This window comes from Puma concolor, chromosome B2 (assembly GCF_028749965.1).
Source record: "Puma concolor isolate L17-30 chromosome B2, mPumCon1.1.hap2, whole genome shotgun sequence".
NCBI classification, from domain to species: domain Eukaryota; kingdom Metazoa; phylum Chordata; class Mammalia; order Carnivora; family Felidae; genus Puma; species Puma concolor.
Window position 1 is genome coordinate 131,133,602 of NC_141671.1, and position 21,793 is coordinate 131,155,394.

Consider the following 21,793-nt stretch of genomic DNA (forward strand, 5'->3'; position numbering starts at 1 on the left):
AACAAAAACAAAATCTTGAATGAAGCTGGAACAGGGTTGGAGAAGTGGAGGAGGATACCTTTTACTTATAAAATAATGAGGATAGAATTTATAGCATACTTCTCATCAGAAATCACTGCAAACAAGAAAAGAGTGGTGTAAAATATTTAAAGCACTGAAAGAAAACAAAAACCTCAAAGTCTACACTGAAGAAAATTATTCTTTAAAAGTGAAGGAGGGATGCCTGGCTGGCTGAGTCAGTAGAGCATGTGACTCTTGATCTCAGAGTTGTGAGTTCAAGCCCCACATTGGGCGTAGAGTTTACTTAAAAAAAATAAAAAGTGAAAGAGTAATAAAGATTTTTCTGAGGCAACAAAAAACTGAGAGAATTCATCGCCCACAGACCTGCCCTAGAAGAAATGTTAAAAGATGTTTTTAAGGGGCATCTGAGTGGCTCAGTCAGTCAGCCAAGCATCCAGCTCTTGATTTCAGCTCAGATCATGATTTCATGGTTCATGAGATCAAGCTCCACATCAGACTGTGTGCTGACAGCATGGAATCTGCTTAGAATTCTCTCTCTCCCTCTCTCTCTCTGCCTCTCCCCTTCTCTTGCTCTCGCCCTCTGTCAAAATAAATAATTTTTTTTTTAAGATGTTCTTAAAGGAGAAGGAAAATCAGGTCAGAAACTTGGATCTACAGAAACTTGTATGGGTGATTATCATATGTGGATAAGTGAAATGAGTAACAATAAAGTTATAAGGGATGGAAGGGAGAAATTGAGAATACTTTATTATTAGGTATTTTTACTGGCTATGAATCGATATTTGAAAGTTGATTTACATTTGTTGTAAATGTGTATTGCAGCTCTAGGGAAACGCTAGAAAAAAAATTTGCAAAAAAAGAGGCATAATTGACATTCTAAGAGAGAAGAGAAAATGAAAGCATATAAAATTAATTAAAGCATAGAAAAACAGAAAAGAGGGAGAAGAAAAACAAGAAACAAGTACAATGAATAGAAAAACAAACAAGGCAGTTATTAATCCAACTGTATCAATAGTTATTTTAAATGCGAATGGTCTAAATATAGGAATTTAAAGACAAAGAGTGTCAGAATAGATAAAATAACAGTACCAAATATGTGTTACCTATAAGGAACCTACTTAAAATGTAAAGGCATAGATTAGCATAAAGGGAGAGAGGAATCCATAACATAATAATGCCAGTCAAAATAAAGATGGTGTAGCTGTATTTATTTCAGAAAAAACACACTTCAGAACAAACAAAATTATCATGGACAAAGAGAAGCATTACATGATAAAGGGATGAATTTTCCAAGAAGACATAATAATCTTAATGTGTATGCCTCTAACAACTGATAAAACTAATATAACTGCAAGAAGACATATACAAATCCACTAGTACAGTTAGAACTTCAACACCTCTTTCAGTAATTGATAGATTAAGCAGGCAAAAAAAAAAAAAAAATTGCAAGGATATAGTTGACCTGAACAATACCATCTATCAGCTCAATCTAATTGACATGTATAGGATACTATATTCAGCAAGAGCAGAGTACACATTCTACTGAAGCTCACATACAGATATACAGGACCATAAAACACAGCTGAACAAATTTAAAAGAATAGAAATCATACAAAGTATGTTCATGGTCCACAGTGGGGTTAAACTACAAATCAATAACAGAAAGATAGCTAGAAAATCTCAAAATATTTGGAGATTAAGTAACACATTAATTAATAACACATGTGCCAAAGAATAAATGTCAAAAGAAATTTAAGATATTGCGAATTGAAAAAAATATGAAAATGTAAGTTATCAAAATGTATAGGATTCAGAGAAAGCAGTGCTTAGAGGTTAATTTAGAACATTGGATGCATATATTAGAAGAGAAATAGATAGGGGCACCTGGGTGGCTTGGTTGGTTAAGCATCTGACTTCAGCTCAGGTCATGATCTCGCAGTTCATGATTTCAAGACCCATGTCAGGCTCCGAGCTGACAGCTCAGAGCCTGGAGCCTGCTTTGGATTCTGTGTCTCCTTTTCTCTCTGCCCCTCCCCAACTCATGTGTTTTCTCTCTCTCTCTCTCTCTCTCTCTCTCTCTCTCTCTCTCTTTATCTCTCTCTTTCCTTCTCTCTCTCTCTCTTTCAAAAATAAATAAACATTTTAAAATGTTTTTAAGAAGAAAGAAAAGAAATAGGTCTAAAACCAATAATCTTAAGTTTCCACTTTAGGAGGCTAGAGAAAAAAGAGCAATTTAAGTTAAAAACAAACAGAAGAAAGGAAATAATAAAAATCAGAGCAAAAATCAGTGAAATTTAACACAGTAAATAAACAAAACCAAAAGTAATTCTTTGTGAAGATCAGTAAAATTTATTACGCTTTAGTTAGGCTAATTAAGAACAGAGAAGACACAAATTACTAACAGAAATTGAAGAGGAGTCTCACTGTTAATCCCAATGACATTAAAAAAATAAAGGAAAATTGCAAACAACTCTATGCCCACAAATTTGATAATCTAGATGAAATGAACCATTCTACAAAAACTCACTCAAGGGGAGATAGATCATATGAATATGCCTAAACTAGTAGAGAGATTGAATCAATTATTAGTAACCTTCCAAAACAGAAAGCATCAGGCCCAGATGGTTTCACTGGTGAATTCTACCAAACATTTAGAGGAAGAAATGATACTAAGTATCCACAATCTTTTTCAGAATATAGTAGCAGAAGGAACAACTTCTAACTGATTCTATGAAGCCAGCATTATCCTAATATCAAAATTAGAAACATTGCAAGAAAGGAAACCTACAGACATGTATTTCTCATGAACATAGATACAAAAATCCTCAACAATATTAGCAAATCTAATCCAACAATGTATAAAAGGAATTGTTCACAAAGATCAAGTGGAATTTATTCCAGGTATGCAAAGCCAGTCAACATTCCAAAAATCAATTAATATAATCCCACATTAACAGGCTAAAGAGGAAAAATAATATGATCATATTAATAGATGCAGAAAAAGAATATGACAAAGCCCAACACCTATTCATGATTTTTAAAAAAGAAAAACTCAGCAAAGCATCAATTGAGGAGGACTTCCTCAAATTGGTAAAGAACCATCTATTTAAAAACCTATAGCTAACATCACACTTAACAGTAAAAAAAAAAAACAAACAAACACCAAAAAATTGGATGCTTTCTCCTTAAGACTGGGAATAAGGCAAGAATATCTTCTCACCACTTCTTTTCAATAACCAGTGCAATAAGACAAGAAAGGAAAGGAAAGTTATGTAGAGATTAAGAGGAAAGAATAAAACTGTCTTTGTTCACAGATGACATGATTATCTATGCAGAAAATTCCAAATAATTAACAGAAGGCCTCCTGGAACTAATTAGTCACTGGATACAAGGTTCATATACTAAAATGAATTGATTTCCTATATACTAGCAATGGACAGTTAGTCTTTCAAATTGAAAACAGTATCATTTACAATAGCACCAAAAAATGAAATTCTTAGATATAAATCGAACAAAATATGTACAAGATCTATATGCAAAAATTAGAGAACGCTGATGAGAGAAATAAGTAAGAGGAAGTAAATGGAAAAAGAGTCTATATTCTTGAATTGGAAGACCCAATATTATTAAGATGTCAATTCTTATCAGCTTGATCTATAGATTCAACATAGGTCCAATCAAAATCCCAGCAAGTTATTTTGTGGATCTTGACAAACCAATTCTAAGGCTTATGTGGAAAGGCAAAGAACCCAAAATAGCCAACTGAATGTTGAAGAAAAAGAAAACTGGAGAACTGATACTACCTGACATCAAGACTTACTATAAAGCTACAGTAATCAACACAATGTGGCCCTAGTGAAAAAATAGACACAAGGGTTAATATAACAGAATAAAGGGCCCACAAATAGATCCACATAAGTATAGTCAACTGATACTTGACAAAGACACAAAGGCAATTCAATAGATAAAGGGTATCTTTTCAACAAATAGTACTGGAACAATTGGAAGTCCATATGAAAACAAAATCTCAATCTGGATACAAACCCTAAACCTTTTATGAAAACAAACTCAAAATGCATCATAACTCTAAATGTCAAGCTCAATACTGTAAACTTCCAGAAGAAAACATAAGGAATTTGGGTTTGGTGGAATTTTTAGACACAACACCAAAAGCATAAGGAAAATAATTAAATACAGAAGACTGATTTAGCCTGCCTAAATATGATAGAAATATATTTGGTGGATGAAAGATAAGAAAAAAGGAGGGAAGGAGTTATAAGATGGCTGAACCCATATCTTCCATATTAGTAATCAGAAGATACTGTCTAAAGTTGACAAATCAAGAATATCCGCAATATATGGTTATTGTTAAGAAACACAGATATAAGGATGCCTGGGTGGATCAGTCAGTTAAGCTTCCAACTCTTGATTTCAGCTCAGCTCATGATCTCATGATTTCGGAGTTCAAGCCCTGTATTGGGCTCTGTGCTGGCAGTGCAGAGCCTGCTTGGGATTCTCTCTCCTTCCCTCTCTCTTTGTACCTCCCTGACTTGCTCTCTCTCTCTCAAAATAAATAAATTTTTTTAAAAAAAAGAGATATAGACACAAACGCTAAAAAAAACCAGCTAACATTGTTGAATAAGGCCTTCACTGGGGATCAGGACAAGGCATAGCAAGGAGACCAAGGGCTCCAGTTGGGTATGGCAGGGACTTTGTTTTTAATACAAACTTTCTAGAGCTTTTGATGGTTTAGTTCTGATAAAATCAAAATGAAGTTGAAAAACAAACAGTACAACTCAACTTGAAAAATAATAATTGATTCTACCACCCCTGCCTTGCAGTAGCAAGGGCATAACACCATGGTGTCATCTAATGTCTGTATTTCTATTAATATTGGGAACCCCATCACAAGAGTAGGACCACATTTACCTTACCTACTGTTCCATGTATGTGTCTGACACATTCTAGACACTGGTCTATATTTATTGAATGGAAAAAGAAACATTTAACAGTTCTAGAAGCAGCACACAGAGGACAGATGTGACAAATAATGCAGAGTTGGCCTCACTGTGATTTGAGACTGGGCACTGGCACAAAGCAAGAGATCAAGAAATGTCTGGAAATTTGCTGTTTATTAAAGAAAGCTGGCAATTAGAGAGAGAGGGAGAGAGAGAGATTGTTAGTTCAGGGAGGCAGCAGGTTCAAGGAAGTTGTATTCATGGCAGGGATAACCAGAACATTAGAGTCCTAAAAATAAGAATCTATGAGAGGGAGAAGCACAAAATGTGCTAGGGAGTCATTAGAGATCATTTTTGCAAAATATGGAAAATTATGATTTTCTGATGTGGGATTGAGGGTGTTCCTCTTCCCCTTGCAGAGCTATAGTGGTTAAGTGCATGGACTTCTCACTATCACAGCCAATTCTGATGATTGCTCAGGCCGTAAGAGTCCCTTGCTGACCACACTCCCCACCTCCTTCTAGTAAGAACACATGTTTCCTACAATGTTCAATGTGTCAACTTGATGTTTGGCATCTGTATACTTTAAGAAGATCCAAATGATTAAAGTTAAGCAAAACCGGTCATGAAGTTTATTAAGGGAAATTCAAATTGAGTTCTCTCCGGGAAACATCACCATAAGACCAGGTAGGATGTAGAAAGCAAGACTCAAAGCAAACAATCACTTGAAACCAGTTTAGACATGTGCCAGGACATGTGTTGGAAGAAAATATTCTGAAGTAGCTTATTGGCCTGTCTGTGCGGATAAATTACTCTGATATTTGTGATCTAGAATCAGGAAGAAAACACATTCCCTGATTACCTCATTACAGGAATTCATTCTGGGAGGCATGCACAATTTGCGTTTTTCCCCAAGGATGGGTGGAGGGACTTACAACCTTGAAAATATCTTTGTGTGTGAGAAGTACAGAAAAAAACATTATATATTTCTGCATAAGGAGAAGCAGTGGGGAGATTTTGCTGCTTTGTTCTGTTTGCTTGTTGTTTTTTTTTTAATCTAACCTAAGTTAACTGTGCTAATAACTTTATGTTATCTGCTGAGTACCTTTCTAAGATAGTAATGTTTATACACCTTTAACAGAGGGAAACTGAGGTTCTCAAAGTGAAATAATATTCAAGGTGACCTATTATGTGGATGAGCTGGAAGTTGATCCAGAGTATAGGAGGCACAGCTACGTAGTCAGGACCAGTTGATAATTGTGGGGCCCAGTGCAAAATAAAAATATGGAGCACCTTGTTCAAAAATGATTACAAATTTTAAGATAGGGAAGCAGAGCATTAAACCAAATGTGGGGCCCTTCTGAGCCCAGGGCCACATGTGACCGCCCAGGGTGCACAGTCGTAATGCTGGCCACTGGCCGCATGTATAGATACCTCCCAAGTAGGTAAATTTGGGCTAGCTCCAATGAGAAAATTGGAAAGACGCCGATAAATGATAAATTATGATTATGCCTTAAAAGATTATCTTGAATACTCTTTTAAACCCACAGTAAATGAACAGTTACATAATTATATCTGTGACTTCTAAAATTACCTCTGTAACCGAGCTAGAGAATATTTCAACACTGCCTCAGATGGGATCCCTCTAGGTGGTAATTGCCTATGAATTGATGCATTAATTCTCTAGCACTACTGCACATATCACCATGGAGAATGTTTTGAGACCTGTTTCCAGAGCCCCGTTCCCATCTAGGCAGATATCCTTTGTCATATTCGCTGGAACCTACAGCCATTTCAGTGGGAACCCTGGCAGCCCTCTGCAACATGACCTCCTCAAGGGCGCACCTTTACGTCCTTACTGCTGCTCACCCCACCTGGCACATAGAAGGGATTCAAGAAGTGTTTGCTGAATAAATGAATGAGCACACAAACTCCAGAAAAATCCAGCAGAATCCTAGATTCTCAAAAAAGTAGCAAGAACCAGTCTCCTTGCAATACTCAGGAGATGGTCCAAGCAGCCTTCAGAATTGCTCTAAATTGAGATGATTAGGTCTAAAAAAGAGGGCCAGGGGTAAAGCCAGCATTTGAATCGAAACTTACAACTTCCCTTGACAAGTCCTTCAGAAGCATCAGGTTGGAGGTACCATCTGAGACAGACTGAGACCCACTGGGCAGGAAGCTGATGCAACGCGCATCCCGGATCTTGCCCCACCCTGGAGCACACACTCACTGCCAGCCAAGCAGTGTAGTAAATTCTAGTAGACTAAACGCACATATGAGGCGACTCTTTCTTAAGAGGTAAGTCAGTGCCTCTGCTCAAGGAAGTGTTTATTACTTTCTCCCTGCAGTGGTTTCCCTCCCTTCGGGAGGAGTTGTAAAACCTGACCCCTGAGTTTTATAAGAGACTCAATCTTGTGTTAAAACTTCACCAAAACTGATTTATCTTACATTTGCAGCATTTCTATATCTCACAGATTTTCTATAACTTTTATAGTCAGTGGGGAATAAAGAAAAAAATTTACACAGAGATTTCATACTTGGATCACTTTTTGGTTCTGAGCACATTAAAAGCTGGCCAGAGCCCTGTTCCCATCCATCCATTGCTTCCTATTCCTCAGAGCACTGGAGGAGGCTGGTGTACAGGCTGAGAGCCAGACCGCTGAAATGTGTATCCTTGCTTCTCCACTTACTGAACCTCTCGGGGCCCTGGTGTCCTCATCTACAAAATGGTAATAATATGACACCTCTCCAAAGAGTTGCTCATATAAAACATTTAATGCAGCGCCTATCATGAAGAGTTCAATGTTGCTAGCCATTAGCTGTTATTGCATGAGTCTGTGTCCTGTGAGTCTTATGAGCAATAGCCCAGCTGTCAAATAGCCTAGTTCCTTATCTAAATGTGACTAATAAAAGCGGTTTTTAAATCCTTTTAAAAATAAACTAATCTTAAGAATTGGAAGGTCATCAGTGGTAAGATAGGTACATGTGTCTCTTCAGGATAAATAAGGGTGACAGAATCAGAAAAGGGGAGGGTGATATGCCTTCTTCACTACAGCTCCTCAAGGGTTCCAGTGACCACCACAACTCATGACTGATGGGGGTAGGATGAAATTTTTCTATGTGGCATAAGAGCTACTGAGCTTAACAAGGTCAATTTTTCTTTACTTAACTATTTATCATTTATACCTGGCCAAAATCCAAAATAGATTTGAATGAGACACATACCACTTGGAACATGAAAGTTTCTTGCTTTTACTTTGTAGGAGGAAAGTCAGTTTTCTAATTAGTCTCAATTCTCAAATATATTGTGCTACTAGATGTTGTCTAGTTTTTCCTTTTCCCACTTGTCCCCTGCCTGCCAGACATTGTACTTCTCTGTCTTCTTTCCCTGTCGCTAGCGTTTTTTTTTTTTTTTTCCTTTTGGTCTGCTTTCTAGCCTCATTCTCCTCGAACTACCCCTTAGATCTTGATCTTTTCCAGGGCCCTCTCATGGATGCTTCATGCCTCATACTCTACCTGGGTGATCTCAATTTGTTCTGATAGCTCCAACCACCTTCTTTTGGCCAATGAACCCTCTATCTGTATTGCCACATCAGTCCTTTCTCTACAGTCCAAACCCATGTAAATGCCTTCAGGAAATCTCCTCTTGGATCTCTTACAGACACTTCAAATTCAACATGTCCAAACTGAACTCATCATCCCCTCAAACGGGCTCCCTTATGGCATTCCCTATCTCAGGAAATGGCAGCACTCTCCACCCAGTTAATCAAGCCAGGAATCTATGATTCATCCTTAGCTCATCTCACTTCCCTCACTGCCTAAATCCAATCAATCACCAAGTTCTCTTAATTCTATTTTCTAAATCATTGTCTTTCAAATTTATTTTACTGTGAGTAAAAGAAACATCTTTTGTATCATGACCCAGCCAGCATGCATTAGCCTGTGTGCGCGCGCGCGCACACACACACACACAAAAGTGGAACACAAGTTTCACAAAGCAATTTTTATCATCACTTTATGCAAAGTTTTCTGACATTTCTACTATGTTTTCTTCTATTGTTGCTTTTTAAAATGCTAGTAACTAATGGGTTACTGGCAAATGTTTAGCAACCATCTCTTCTGGAGGCCAGGGAGGGGGAACCTGATGTGTAGCATTTGAGTCTGTGGTGTAAATATACCCACCATGGATGAATCTAAGCTACCAACCAAAGAGCTTGCAAACATCTCCGAAATCCAAAAACCAGCTCTCCTGACCATCTCCAGCACGCCACTGCTTATGACCTACAGTTTGATAGACTCTGGTCTAAATATTTCTTGAATCTACCTGCTAATTCTCATTCCTAATGCTACCACTCCAATCTGGGCTACCACCATTTCTGATATCATTGGTTTCCAGGTCAACTGATATGTTTCACACTTAGTTATTACTGTTCAAAGACTTCCTGTTGTCCCCAGGAGAATACAGTCTGTAATTCTTACCAGGGCTTAAAAAGCCACCTACAGTTTGGCATCTGCCTGCCCCCTCATGCCCTCTCTCCCTTGATCTCAACAAAAATGTTTTCTTCGTGAATATCTGGGAACTTTCCCTTGTTTTCAGGTCTTTGGATATGTATTCCATCTTTGTTCAACTCTCACTCATCCTTTCTATCACAGCTTAAATGCTACAAATTCATTCACTCTCCCACTATGTGACAGACATTATGATAAGTGCTGGTGATACAATAAGTAAAAATAGACACAGCCCCTCACCTCAAAGAATACTCTACGCAGGGAGACATATTCAAATAAAGATATCATTCAAATGTAAGTGCTAATAAAAGAAGAGCTTAAAAATAGATTCAGTGCTCTCTATGAGCTAATCTGACCTAATCTAATAGATTGAGGAAAATTCTGCTAAGTGATGACTGATAAATTACATTGATTGAGCTAAGATATAAAGGAGAAGTATGTCTAAGGGATGGGAAACTAACAGCATAGGCAGAAGGAGGAACTTGTAAAAATTTACATGGCACAAAGGAATATGGTAAAATCAAGGAACCAAATGAAAATACAAGCCATGTATGAGAGGGAGTATGAGACAGGTAGAAGCCACTCTATGATGACCATTCTGGACTTCGTTAACAATTTAGGTCTTTAACAATAAAGCAGTGAGAGGCCATTGATGTATTTGAAGCAGGAATATAATGCATTCAGATTTCTGGCTCAAAACGATTACTCTGGCACTTGTGAGGATGGATCAGAAGGAGACAAAAGTAGATGTGGAGACAATTAGAAACTATTCCAGTACTCCAAACAGAGATGATCACAACACAAATTAAGATGCTGGTGATGGAGACGGAAAAAAAAATCAACACAGTGGAGAGATGTGTGTGTGAGATAACCTTGACAGGATAAGATAATGGGTTGAATATATGTGATGCAAAAGAGAGAGAAGCAGCAAAGATGACTCCCAGATTTGAGCTGCAAAACTGAATGAGTGGTAGTACCGTGTGCAGATAGAAGGAATGCCAGAGGAAGACCACATTTGAGGGAGAGCAGCATGACTTTGGCTTTAGATGTATGGATTTTGAGGTACGCTTAAGGTGTTTTAAGGACCGTTTGATAGACTTCTCTGAATCAGAGGAGAGCTCTGGATTAGGACACAGTTTTGTGAAATATCTACGTATGGGGTTATAGACATGAAGCAGTGGACATAAATGAATTCATTAACTGAGAATGCACACCATGAGAAGAAGACTTCAAAACCAAACTCTAAAGAAATTCAGCATTTCCTGGTTGGGTAGTGGAGGGTGAACTTACAAAGAGAACCAAGAAGAGTGACCAAAGAGACAAGAGGAAAACCAGGAGAAATTGATGTCAATGAGCTGCTTTGTTTTGGTAGAGTATCAAGACAAGAAGCCAGACTGTTGTGGGAGGAATGAGTTCAAAGTACAGATATGGGGTCAACGAGTGCAGACTCCCTGGAGAAATTTGCCTTTGAAGAGATCAAGAACAGTATTTACGAATTTGATGGAAACTTTTTGGTTGTGCTGTAACGAAAGACACCTGTGTAGCACAGCACTTAGATAGGAGGCATTAACAGATGTCATTTTTTTTAATTGCACATTAAAGTGAACTAAAATGGAGGTATATTTAATAAATAGATAGTCTCAGAAGTATCCTGATACTAGAACACCGGCATATCTGCATATGCACATGTGCGTACACACACACACATGCATCAAATTTTTAGGCTAAAATTAAAATTGGTGTCATTACCTTAAGAATAAGCTATTTGGGGGGCGCCTGGGTGGCTCAGTCGGTTAAGCGGCCGACTTCGGCTCAGGTCATGATCTCGCGGTCCGTGAGTTGGAGCCCCTCGTCGGGCTCTGTGCTGACAGCTCGGAGCCTGGAGCCTGTTTCAGATTCTGTGTCTCCCTCTCTCTGACCCTCCCCTGTTCATGCTCTGTCTCTCCCTGTCTCAAAAATAAATAAACGTTAAAAAAAAAAAAAAAAAGAATATTTGGGCACGAAGACAGGATGGCTTTGGAACAAGATAGAAATTGAAAGTCAACCAAGAACCGGGAACTCTCCACAGATAGATGAGCAAGGCCAGGAGTCATTTTTGTGCCAGAAATTGAGCCCTGATCTTATCAAGGAAACAAATGGCGAAAGCACAACTTGTCAGAACAAGTAGGTGCATCATTCACACGGATCCAGTGAAACCCACATAACACAACTTCTGTGTCTGAGGTGCAGTGAAGACAACGATTGTTAAAAAGAAAACCCTCACTTCGTTTTGGAGACTATAGTAAAATCCTCATTTAGGGAACCAAGTCCATGAAGCAGAAAAGAAGTCAGTTCTGCATCATTCCTTTCCCAGGCTTGCTGTTTTTCCTGCACATTCTTTAGTCCAGTCTCAGCTTCTTTACCTGTAAAATGGGGATCGTACCTCATACAGTGGTTGAATAAGGTGAAGGAGATTACACACCATATCAAAGCACCACACTTAGAATGGCTTTCCACTCCCCTGCCCTGAGAATTTTACATTTCCACTGTTTTTTGTTTGTTTTTTTTTTTTTTGGAACACAACCTCACTCTTTTGTTCACATACTGTCTGTAGCTACTTTTGCACTAAATGGCAGAATTGAGAGTTGTGACAGAGACCATATGGCCTCCAAACTGAGAATATTTACTATCTAGTTCTCTACAGAAAAGCTTTGCTGATGACCAAAGGCATAGAGATGGGGGAGGCGGGAGATTTTTTAAATTATTTTTTTAAAGTTATTGTCAAAGTGCCTGTCATATAGTAAAGGCTTATGTTGTTGTTTTTGGTATTTCTTTATTCAGTTATTAATTCAATAAATAAGTATTGAGTGCATCCTGTGTGCCAGACACTGTTCCAAGGGCCACAGAATCTAGCAATGAACATAACAGATAAAAATATAAAAATGCTTATGCTCATAGGACAGATGATAAACAGATAAGTAAAAATAAATACAGTAAATTAACTGGCTGGGGAGAAAAATAAAGAGATGGAGAATAGAAACATTGAGGACAAAGGTTGCAACTTTTAGATGCAGTGGCCTGGGAAGACCTAATTGAGAAGGTGTCCTTTGAGTGAAAACCAAAGGACAAAAGGGAACATTGGGCATACTGTAGGGGAGATAGGGGTAAGAAGTAATGTGCCAATCACAGGAACACATAAAATGTGCTCAATGTTCTTAAGGAAGGCCAGGGAGTCAGTGTGGCCGGAGTGGAGTGAGCAAGAAGAAGAGGAAAAGTCAGAAAAGTGCCCGGCAAGCCTAGGTAATTCCCTGAAGAACCCCCTGGGGTCTCTGGCTTTTAGTCTAAGTGAGAGGAGAAGCAAGAGTTTTGAGCAAAGTAGTGGCACAACCTGATTTGCATGTAATCTAGATCAGTCTGGCTGCTCCAATGAGAATGGCCTACTGAACAGACAGTAGCAAGGGTAGAAACAAAGACATAGGAAGCTCTTGCAGTAGTTCCAGTGAGAGATGACGATAGCTTGAACCCAGATAGTAGTGGTGGCCATGGTGAGAAGTAGATGTCTTGGGTCTATTTGGAAAATAGAGCCAATGGGATCCAAGGATAGATTGGGTGTGGGTTGTGAGAAAAAGAAAAGTCAGAAATGACTCCACATTTTCTGCCCCAAACTACTGCTGCAATAATGTAGTAATCACTGATGTGAGAAGTGAAAGATGTGGAAGATGCATGTTCGCTATTAGATGGCGGGGAGACACATGCAGGAATTAGGATGCAGGGATGATGAGGACATCATGGAAGTGTTGGGTTGGAGGTGCATCCTCCCATGGAGATGTGTGGTGGGCACCTGAGTATTGAACTCTGGAAATCAGGGAGAGGTCAAGACTAGAGATGTAAATGTAGGAGTCATCTACAGATAGATGGGATATGGTTGTGGTTGTTATATCTCTTCAGTAGTATGAGATGGTTCCATTCAGACCAAAAGTACACTGCAAACAGTGTCTGAGGAGCAGAGGCCTGCATAAGACACATTACCAAAAGCTGCCGGTGAAAGGTTCATGCTACCAGAAGCAAGTAGAAAGCCAGGAACAGGTAGAAAAAAATGCAACTAGCATTCATAATTTGAATTGCTGCTAATTTGCCTAATTAAGGAAACAGTTTCGCGGTGAGTCAGATTATAATTTTATAAGTTGGTTTGCAAAGTCAATTATAGCTTTATAGTATTACATTTTGGGGATATTGCACATTATCTCAATGGAAATTAATAAGCCACTTGATGAGCACACAACATTCCTTACACCAGTGAAGAAAAGATTAGGAAGAGAAAACTGCCTCTAATCTATGGACAAACACAGTATGATGCATCAGAATCCCATAGGGTAGTTCTAAAATTTTAATATCTGCTGATTCTCACAAATCCTTGAACCTTTTTAAGAAAGAAAACTCTTGACTTGCTTGGCTTCCTCTCTTGGTAAAAAGCCTTTAGTTTGAACAGTTATTCAAGCTGACCTGGATGCACCTAATGACCATTTCTTCCCACTAAGACCATGTTTCTCCACCTTTCTTTCCTTATTGAACACCCCACCAAGGGACCTTTCTAGGTAATTTTCGTTCCCAATCTCCAACCCATAAAAATGTTGTATTGTGGTAAAATATACACAACGTATTTATCCTTTTAACCATTTAGAATTGTACAACTCAGTGTCATTAAATACACTCACAATGTCATGTAACCGTCACCACCATCTTTATCCAAAACATGTTTTCTCCGACATAAACTCTGTACTCCTTATACCTTAACGCCCTATTCCCCACTCCCCCCAGCCCTCCCCCCTCTATTATACTTCCTGTCTCTGAATTTGCCTGTTCTAGTATCTCATATAGGTGGAATCATACACTATTTGTCCTTTTGCGTCTGGCTTCTTTCACTTAGTATGTTTTCAAGGTCCGTCATGTTGTAGCATGTATCATAGTGTCGTTCTTCTTCATGGCTGAAAAATACTATGTTGTATGGCTAGACCAGTCTTGTGTATCCATCCATCCTAGATGTACACCTGCACCGTTTCCACACCTTGTGGCCATTGTGAATGGTGCTGCTGTGAACATTGGGGTACAAATATCTGTTTATGTTCCTGCTTTCAATTCAGTTCTTTTGGATTTATACCGATGTGGACTAGCTGGGCCCATGAAATATTAACACTACAGATGTACTGTGTACCTGTTTATGTTCTGTGTATGTATGTGTCTGTGCTTAACACATAAAAACAGTAAGATTTCTTCACCACCCTGTCAGAACCAATTTTCACCTCTTTGAGGGGGAGTGGTATCACCCTCACTGAGACAGCAAGCTCTAAGATAAATATCCCCAGGGTTCTCGCGTCAGTGCGGTAAATATATAGGTAATAGATACACAAGGTGCTTAACAATGAGTGAAGCCGTGGGTGATAAGGAAGATGACCCCAAAACACATAAGTATCAAAAGTAATACTTATTCCTCCTGCAATAATATTATTTATATTATAATTAGTCTTCAAAATCGACAGCAGTTGATCAAGTGATGAACCCAAGAATGTTTCAGAAAATTGCTTTTTACAGTTGTGTCGAGACCAAACCAAGTGAGTAAAAATTCTAACTAAACTTTTGAAAACAGTGGAGATTAATGATGTTGTATTCCCACTGAACCTAAAATATCTCCGGAACACAAATAGAATGATTACAAGCAAGTATTATGTGCACTAGGGGAAAACAAGGAAAGAAACAAATACAGGAGCCAACAATCCAGGTGGTAGGAAGCCAAGTGCCGGTGAGGTTACAGGATGGCTCTGTCGGTATAGACACACTGCAGGTTATGCTGAGAACACTGCTGAGTACGCACTGGTATCTGGTTGGAAGGCAGTATGGAAGACACCTGCCCATACTCGCCTAGGTTGGATTACAGTGTGGCTGCCTGATGCTATAGTGTCTCAGTATGTAAGGAAGAAATGAAGATTATATAAGAGTCTTGAGAGAAACACGTTTCAAATACCTGACCAGAACCCATCAAATGTCAGGAAAGAGAAGGAGAAACCAAAGAACTGCCAGATTGGAGGAGACTAAGATGGGACTACCAAGTACACGTGGGACCCTGGACCAGAAAAAGGGCATTGGTGGGAAATGGGAATTCCAAATAAAGTCTGCAGTCCAGTTAGAAATGTTGTACAAATGCGAATGGCTTCGCCTTAGTTAATTGTGCCATGGTTATACAAGTTAACATTCAGGGAAGCTGAGGTGAAGGGCTTACTGGAACTCTCTGTACCATATTTGCAACTCCTCTGTGAGTCTAAAATTATTTTAGAATAAAAAGTATAAGAAAACAAACAAACAACAACAAACTTCCTGGTAACTCCTGAGTGTCAGAAGCGAAGTTGTGACACACATTGCCGAAGAGTGGTGTGAGTGGAGAGTCCATATTCACAATAACAGGAGTTTGAAATCTGACATGAGAGGAACTCCTGTCTTTGTCTCCTTTCCAATTCTATTGCAGGGTGTGCTGGGTGCATCACGTAACTGGGATGTGGGTGTATCCTTTCCTGGAACACATTGGCCCAGGAGCCAGAATCATCTTCTTTGGGTCTACAACCATCTTAATGAACTTTTTGTACCTGCTGGGAGAAGTTCTGAACAGCTATATCTGGGATACACAGAGAAGTAAGTATTGTTTAGGGGAGCATAAAGCAGGAGAACTGCTGTCTAAAAGAGTGTGTGCAGACACTGAAGGAAAATTCCATTGTAGCCAAGGATCACTTATGAAGAGCTTCATTTTTATAACTACACAGTGTTAATTTAAGAGCCGCTCGCAGTTACCTGAAAGGTTTATTACTCACTTTGTCTTATTAGCTAGTAAAACATCCAAATCTCAGAGAAAAGAAGCATGTCTATAAAATTTTATAGGGAGAAATGTAGCGTTAACAGCAACAACAAAAATTTAGGAAGTTCACTCTGATCAGAGTTTTAGCTAAAGGGACCTCCCCCAATTAAATAGATAAAATATTAAATGTAACCAAATAGTCTCATTAAAAGCCACCCAGACCTCCACTTCTTACATCATCCCTTGTGTGGATGCAGTAGCTTCAGAGAGGTCTCCCCCACTGTTCTGCTAGAACCCCAAGCGGCTCAGACTACCTGTGGCCACTGTGATTCACCAGTGACTGTCATATTCAAGGGCTGGAGGTGACAAAGAGGTACAGGCAGTAAAGGTAATAATACTTCATTGCTGTAGAAACTCTCTTAACCTATGACTTGATTTATCTTTTGTTTCTGTTTACGGCAGCGCCTCTATCTTGGCAAGGCATGTAATCTTACCCAAGCTGTGCAAACCCCTGTCCAAAGCGTATGTAAGATAACATAACAAATGGGAAGGTGGAAAAAGCAACAGCACCGTATGTAGTGGTTTGAGTCCTGCATGAAAGTATTTCCAAAGGCAAAATGGTTTGGGAATTTTGGAGAGTTCTGGGCATCTCCGCCAATAGAATCACAACATTCTAGACATCACTCGCAAATGATCTCTGTTCCACAAACACTGAGCACCCTACGTTGTGCCAGACACTGTGCCAGGAACCGGATCTTATTAGACAAATAAAACACAGTCGTTGCATGGTTACCAAGTTGGACTTTTTTGTGTGTGGACCTTCTAAGATTGTGTGTCAAGGCATTGGCCAATGGTAAGTGGCCAGGAGGAATTTAAGGATTTCTTTTCTCGGCAGCTGGCTTAATTTTAATAAGTGGTCTATTAGAAAAAGTGTCAAAATGTCTCATTCAGTTCAGGCCACAGCTTGGGAAACAAGAAATTAATCTTTTAATAATTCCTTCTCTGTTTAATGGGAATAGTAATCTTTATTAGCTAACTTATGAAAGTATTTAGCTAACTTGCAGAAATATCTTGAGAACAAAATGTAAACATTTCTCAGCTTCTTGGGAGAAAGGCCACATTTAAATGTAGGCTAATATGCTTTCTATATGTTATTCAGGAAGTATTTATGACTCTTTCCCCTTGATTTAGCTTGATTCCAATGGTCATTTGGCCATTGTTCTGCTACTCCTAAGAGAAGATGGCCTGAAGACCAGGAAAGAGAAAAATCCGGTGTGGATTCATAGAATACTGCTCTTTAGCAGCTCTAAGTGAGAAGTTAAAAATGAATAGTGAAACTCAGGGTTTTTTTAATGATCTGTTCAATTTAATTTGGGCCATTCTCTTAAGTAAGGTTGACTCATATTCCACAACTCATTTTAGGTATGGAGATTAATTTTATCTACATGGGACCATCTAGTTAATTCCACAAAGGCAGATGCTTCATGTCAAGTGGACACATTTTTCTCATCTATGAGAAGGATTGCAAACTGATGGCCTCCCCCCAAATTTACTTGCCAAAAGTTTTGTTAGACCTACGTGGTGGGATTTTTCTTTTTGAACCAACATTTAAAAATTGGGAGATTATACATACAGGCCAGATTCACCAGCTTATCAGATACTTTTTTAAGATCTGGCAACACCAGGCCCACCAAGCCCACTTATGGCAACAATGGATCAGTTGCCCCCTTGAGCTGGCTCCTTAAGTGTTCCTAGTTTTCACCTGGCCACTTTGCTCCACTACATTAGCTGCCTGTTTCCATACATGGTTAAATTTGAAAGTGCTGATTAAAAGCAGTATGTGCCATATGTTTGTGTGTGTTTGCGTGTGTTGCAATGAACTGAATACAGTCAGGGAGAGTGTTAGAATCCTGAGTACATTTACTACGTCCAAAACAAAATACCCCAAGAAGCAGGGATATCACACGGAGCCCCCTTCCATGTATCCATAATGATTTTTAATGGCTTCACTTCCTCCACTTGGTTATGCTATGTTGACTTCAACTTCGAGACAAAATCACATTATTACAGAATCATTGAACAGAAAAGGATATTAGAAACCCAGAAAAGCTGGCTTTTTTACTAAGAAGCAGCTGAGCCTGGAAATCCTAGGTGACCCACCAATATAGGTGGTGGCAGAGCCAACACCTTCTGCATAATGTCCAGTCCAGTGTTACTTTTACTGAGCCATCAGATTGTCACCATTGGAAATCCAGACCCATGAGAGGCTAGAAACCTCACTAAGACCCATGGACCTAGTTCATAAAATAACAAAATAGACCAACTTGATAAGAACAATGAACAAAAAGCCCTTAAATAGGCTAAATTTATATGTAAGCATTTGCTCTTTTTAAAGAAAAGTAACTCTAAGTGGAGTTGTGACTCTTGTAATGGTTTGCTAGGGCTGCTACAGCAAAGTACGGGGTGACTTAAACCCAGCAAAAGCTGGGTGACTTAAACAATAGAAATGCAATGTCTCACAGCTCTGGAGGCCAGAAGACCAAAATGAAGGTATTGGCAGGAAAGGTTCCTTCTGAGAACCATGACGGAGGGATCTCTTCCAGGCCTCTCTCCTTAGCTTGTAGATGACCATCTTCATGTTCACGTGACAGTTGTCCCTGTGTGTGAGGCTGTCTCCAAATTTACCCTTTCTATAAAGACAATGGCCATATTTGATTAGGGCCACCCCAATAACTTCATTTTTACTTGGTAAAGACCTTATCTCCAAATACAATCACATTCTGAGGTACTCGGGGTTAGGTGTGTGGAGACACAATTCCACCCATAACACTCTGCCTTCTGACCCCAAAATTCACGTCCTTCATTCATACAAAATACATTCCCAATAGCCCCAAAAGTCTTTCCAGCATCAACTCTTAGGTCTAAAATCTCATCTTAAATATCATCTAAATCAGGTCTGGTTAAGACTTGGGTATAATTCATCTTGAAGCACAATTGCTTTTCAGTTGTGAACCTGTGAAGCCAGACAGAAAGTTATCTGCTTCCCAAACATAATAGTGAGACAGGCATAGAATATACACACCCTTTCCAAAAAGGAGAAATCACAGCGGGCAAGGGCGTCACAGATCCCAACCAAGTGTGAAATGTAACAGGGCAAATTCTATTAGATTTAAAGGCTTGAGAATGATGTCTTTGGCTGAATACTCCATCCTCGGGCCACTTCCCCTTGCCCCTGGGTGGAAGCCTTACCCTCTGGAGAAGACTAGCCCCTGAACCACCTTAGAAGTCATTCTTTCATTTCATGCTGCCTCTGTCCCTTTTAGTCCTGGCTGGCAGGGTTCCTGCTGGCACAAAATTCTCAAAAACCTTTTTGGCTTCCCATGCAATCCACAGAGGTCCACATCATCAGACAAGAAGGTCCCCCACAAATCTCTCCTGGCTGCTGCTGAAATGGTTAATTGGATCCACGAATGGCATGCCCTCATCTCTTTAGCACATGGTTGTCCTGCCACCCCCCTTGGCCTTCTCTCTGAGGTTGGGCTCTGAGGTTAGGACTTCAACATATGAATTTGGGGGCACGGTGGTGGGAGGACACAATTCAACCTGTAACAGCTGAGATATTTCTGTACTTAAGCTAAGAATTTATTCCAATTCCAGTGTGTCTAACTGGGGTGACCAATCTTATTAAAGTAAAACTTAATACGACCAGAAATGAGTGTCCAAAAGTGAAAGGCTGGGGTGAGGAGAGAGACGAGCAAAAGAGAAAGGAGGTTGGAGCCAGATCTTTATGACAGAAACCCTCTTTCTTTTTTTCTCCCACAGCTGCCCATCCAGCTCATGGCCCACCCAGGCCCACCCAGGCCTGCAGTGTCCCAGCACTGCCCTCTGGTTGAGCTCTTCTCCCAGCCTAGGGGAATCACATGTGACTAACTCTCTCAGGGTCAATCAGCTCTTCCTCCAGGTTCCCAAAAGCACGTCCTGCCTTAGCTTTGTGACAGGTTTCTTTCTGCTATTTGTGTGGAAATTATACCTCTGGTTCTTCCAAATATTATTTACAGCTGTCTAATTTTTTCCCTCTACCTCAAAGCTGCCAAACTAAAGTAGGTGGGGAGCCATTTTTCCTGTCTGGGTCAATGAACACCCCCTGTTCTCCACCCCCGCTTTTGAAGATTCCACTGTCGCTGCCAAGTCAACCCATCTGCAGGAGAACACTTAGGAGGAAACAGACTTTAAGGAAAAGCAAGCAGTTATTAGTTCCTGAGAGCTTCTCCACAGGAGAGGGAACATGGGACAAAGTTGGGACCCAAGTCATGTGTGCTGCTTGAAAGGAATCCCTGTTGTGTTTTTCTGCCTTTGCCTTGGTTACCAACAACTAAGGCATCTCCTGGCCTTCTCCCCCTTAACCCTATTCCTCCTCCCTTCAGATGTCCTTAGTCCTCAATCTGAAGTTTTCCTTAATATGATTTCTGAGAAGCACTTTGGAAGAAGTGTTACAGATCTGTGCCAGTTCCTTAGTCATGAAAACCAAACCTGAAAGACTGTCTAAGGACACCTGTTCAGAGCATGTTACCCACATTCCCACCACACCGCCCTGGCCCCACAAAACAAATACCGGGAGCTGGGTGCTGAGGGGAAGGGGAATCCTCCCTAGTATGAGCCCTGTGAGAGTAACCCTCTGGGATGAGGCTTTACATTTTTTTATATTGTGAAGTTCCTTATTTTATTCTGCTTTCCCACTAGCATAGCTTTCTGAGGCCTTCCTCGTATTCATTGTTTATAAACTGATTCCATAATGATTAAATGAGCTCCTACTGTCAGTCAGGCACTGTGTTAGGTGCTAGGGATGTTATCAGAAACAAAACAGTTAAGGGCTCTGCCTTCAGAGAGCTTACGACTTGTAAAAGAATACCAATAAAAGCTGCAAAGCAATATGTGGGGTTCTTTTGTTTAGAGCAAAAAGTTTGAGAATTTGGTTTCAGATGAATAATATTTAGCAAGAAGCAAAAGAAAGAAGCGGGGAGCATTTACCAGTTTAACTTTAATGCATGACAATGACTTCAACATTTTCATCTCCAGGAAAATGAAACATCATTAACTAACTATTCACTACAGACCACAGGCAGAGGTCTTACTGGTCCAGTACATATGAGTCTCTCAGGAGGTAAAACATAGTTCTCCCAGGAGTGGGGTGAATAGAGGGAGAACTTGAGTTTAAGTACACAAAGGTATGGAAATAAACAGTTCTTGTGCCTTACTGCCTAACAAGCTCTCGGTGAGTTAAAACAAAAATTTTTTTTTCTTCACTTTTGAAAATCCAGAGTCCTTGCCTTGAGAAGAAACAGGACCAAAATCAAAATAAGTAAGGCCTGTTTGAGACTCATCAGCTGCACACCTTCCAATGTTAGAAGCTGGTTACAAAGCGGTCTGGTGGGGGTTTCTGTACAGACTCAATGAGTCAAGAATTGACTTGCACCCCTCACCCCCA

At 39.7% G+C, this 21,793-nt stretch overlaps 1 protein-coding gene and 1 long non-coding RNA gene across 29 annotated transcripts in view; one reads left to right on the forward strand and one right to left on the reverse strand.

The window, feature by feature from the left end:
* The window catches only part of AIG1 (androgen induced 1), a 245,402-nt gene that overhangs the window by 222,692 nt on the left and 917 nt on the right, over window positions 1-21,793 (forward strand). For 3 of the 12 annotated variants that reach the window (XM_086708034.1, XM_086708035.1, XM_086708026.1), the window contains one exon: window positions 15,985-16,148. In XM_086708034.1, coding sequence (XP_086564160.1) covers window positions 15,985-16,148 — 164 coding nt within the window. Of the gene's footprint in view, window positions 1-15,984; window positions 16,149-16,770; window positions 17,101-19,701; window positions 20,014-20,130; window positions 21,238-21,626; window positions 21,668-21,793 lie in introns of those variants that run through there. The other 9 variants (XM_086708030.1, XM_086708025.1, XM_086708033.1 and 6 more) reach the window with 6 other exon arrangements.
* LOC147581259 (uncharacterized) overlaps window positions 1-21,793 on the reverse strand; it is a 169,760-nt gene that overhangs the window by 94,748 nt on the left and 53,219 nt on the right. The window contains exon 4 of one of the 17 annotated variants that reach the window (XR_015251599.1): window positions 18,289-18,998. The exons of the other annotated variants lie outside the window; for them this stretch is intronic. This is a non-coding gene — a long non-coding RNA (uncharacterized LOC147581259). Of the gene's footprint in view, window positions 1-18,288; window positions 18,999-21,793 lie in introns of those variants that run through there. 17 annotated transcript variants of the gene reach the window in all.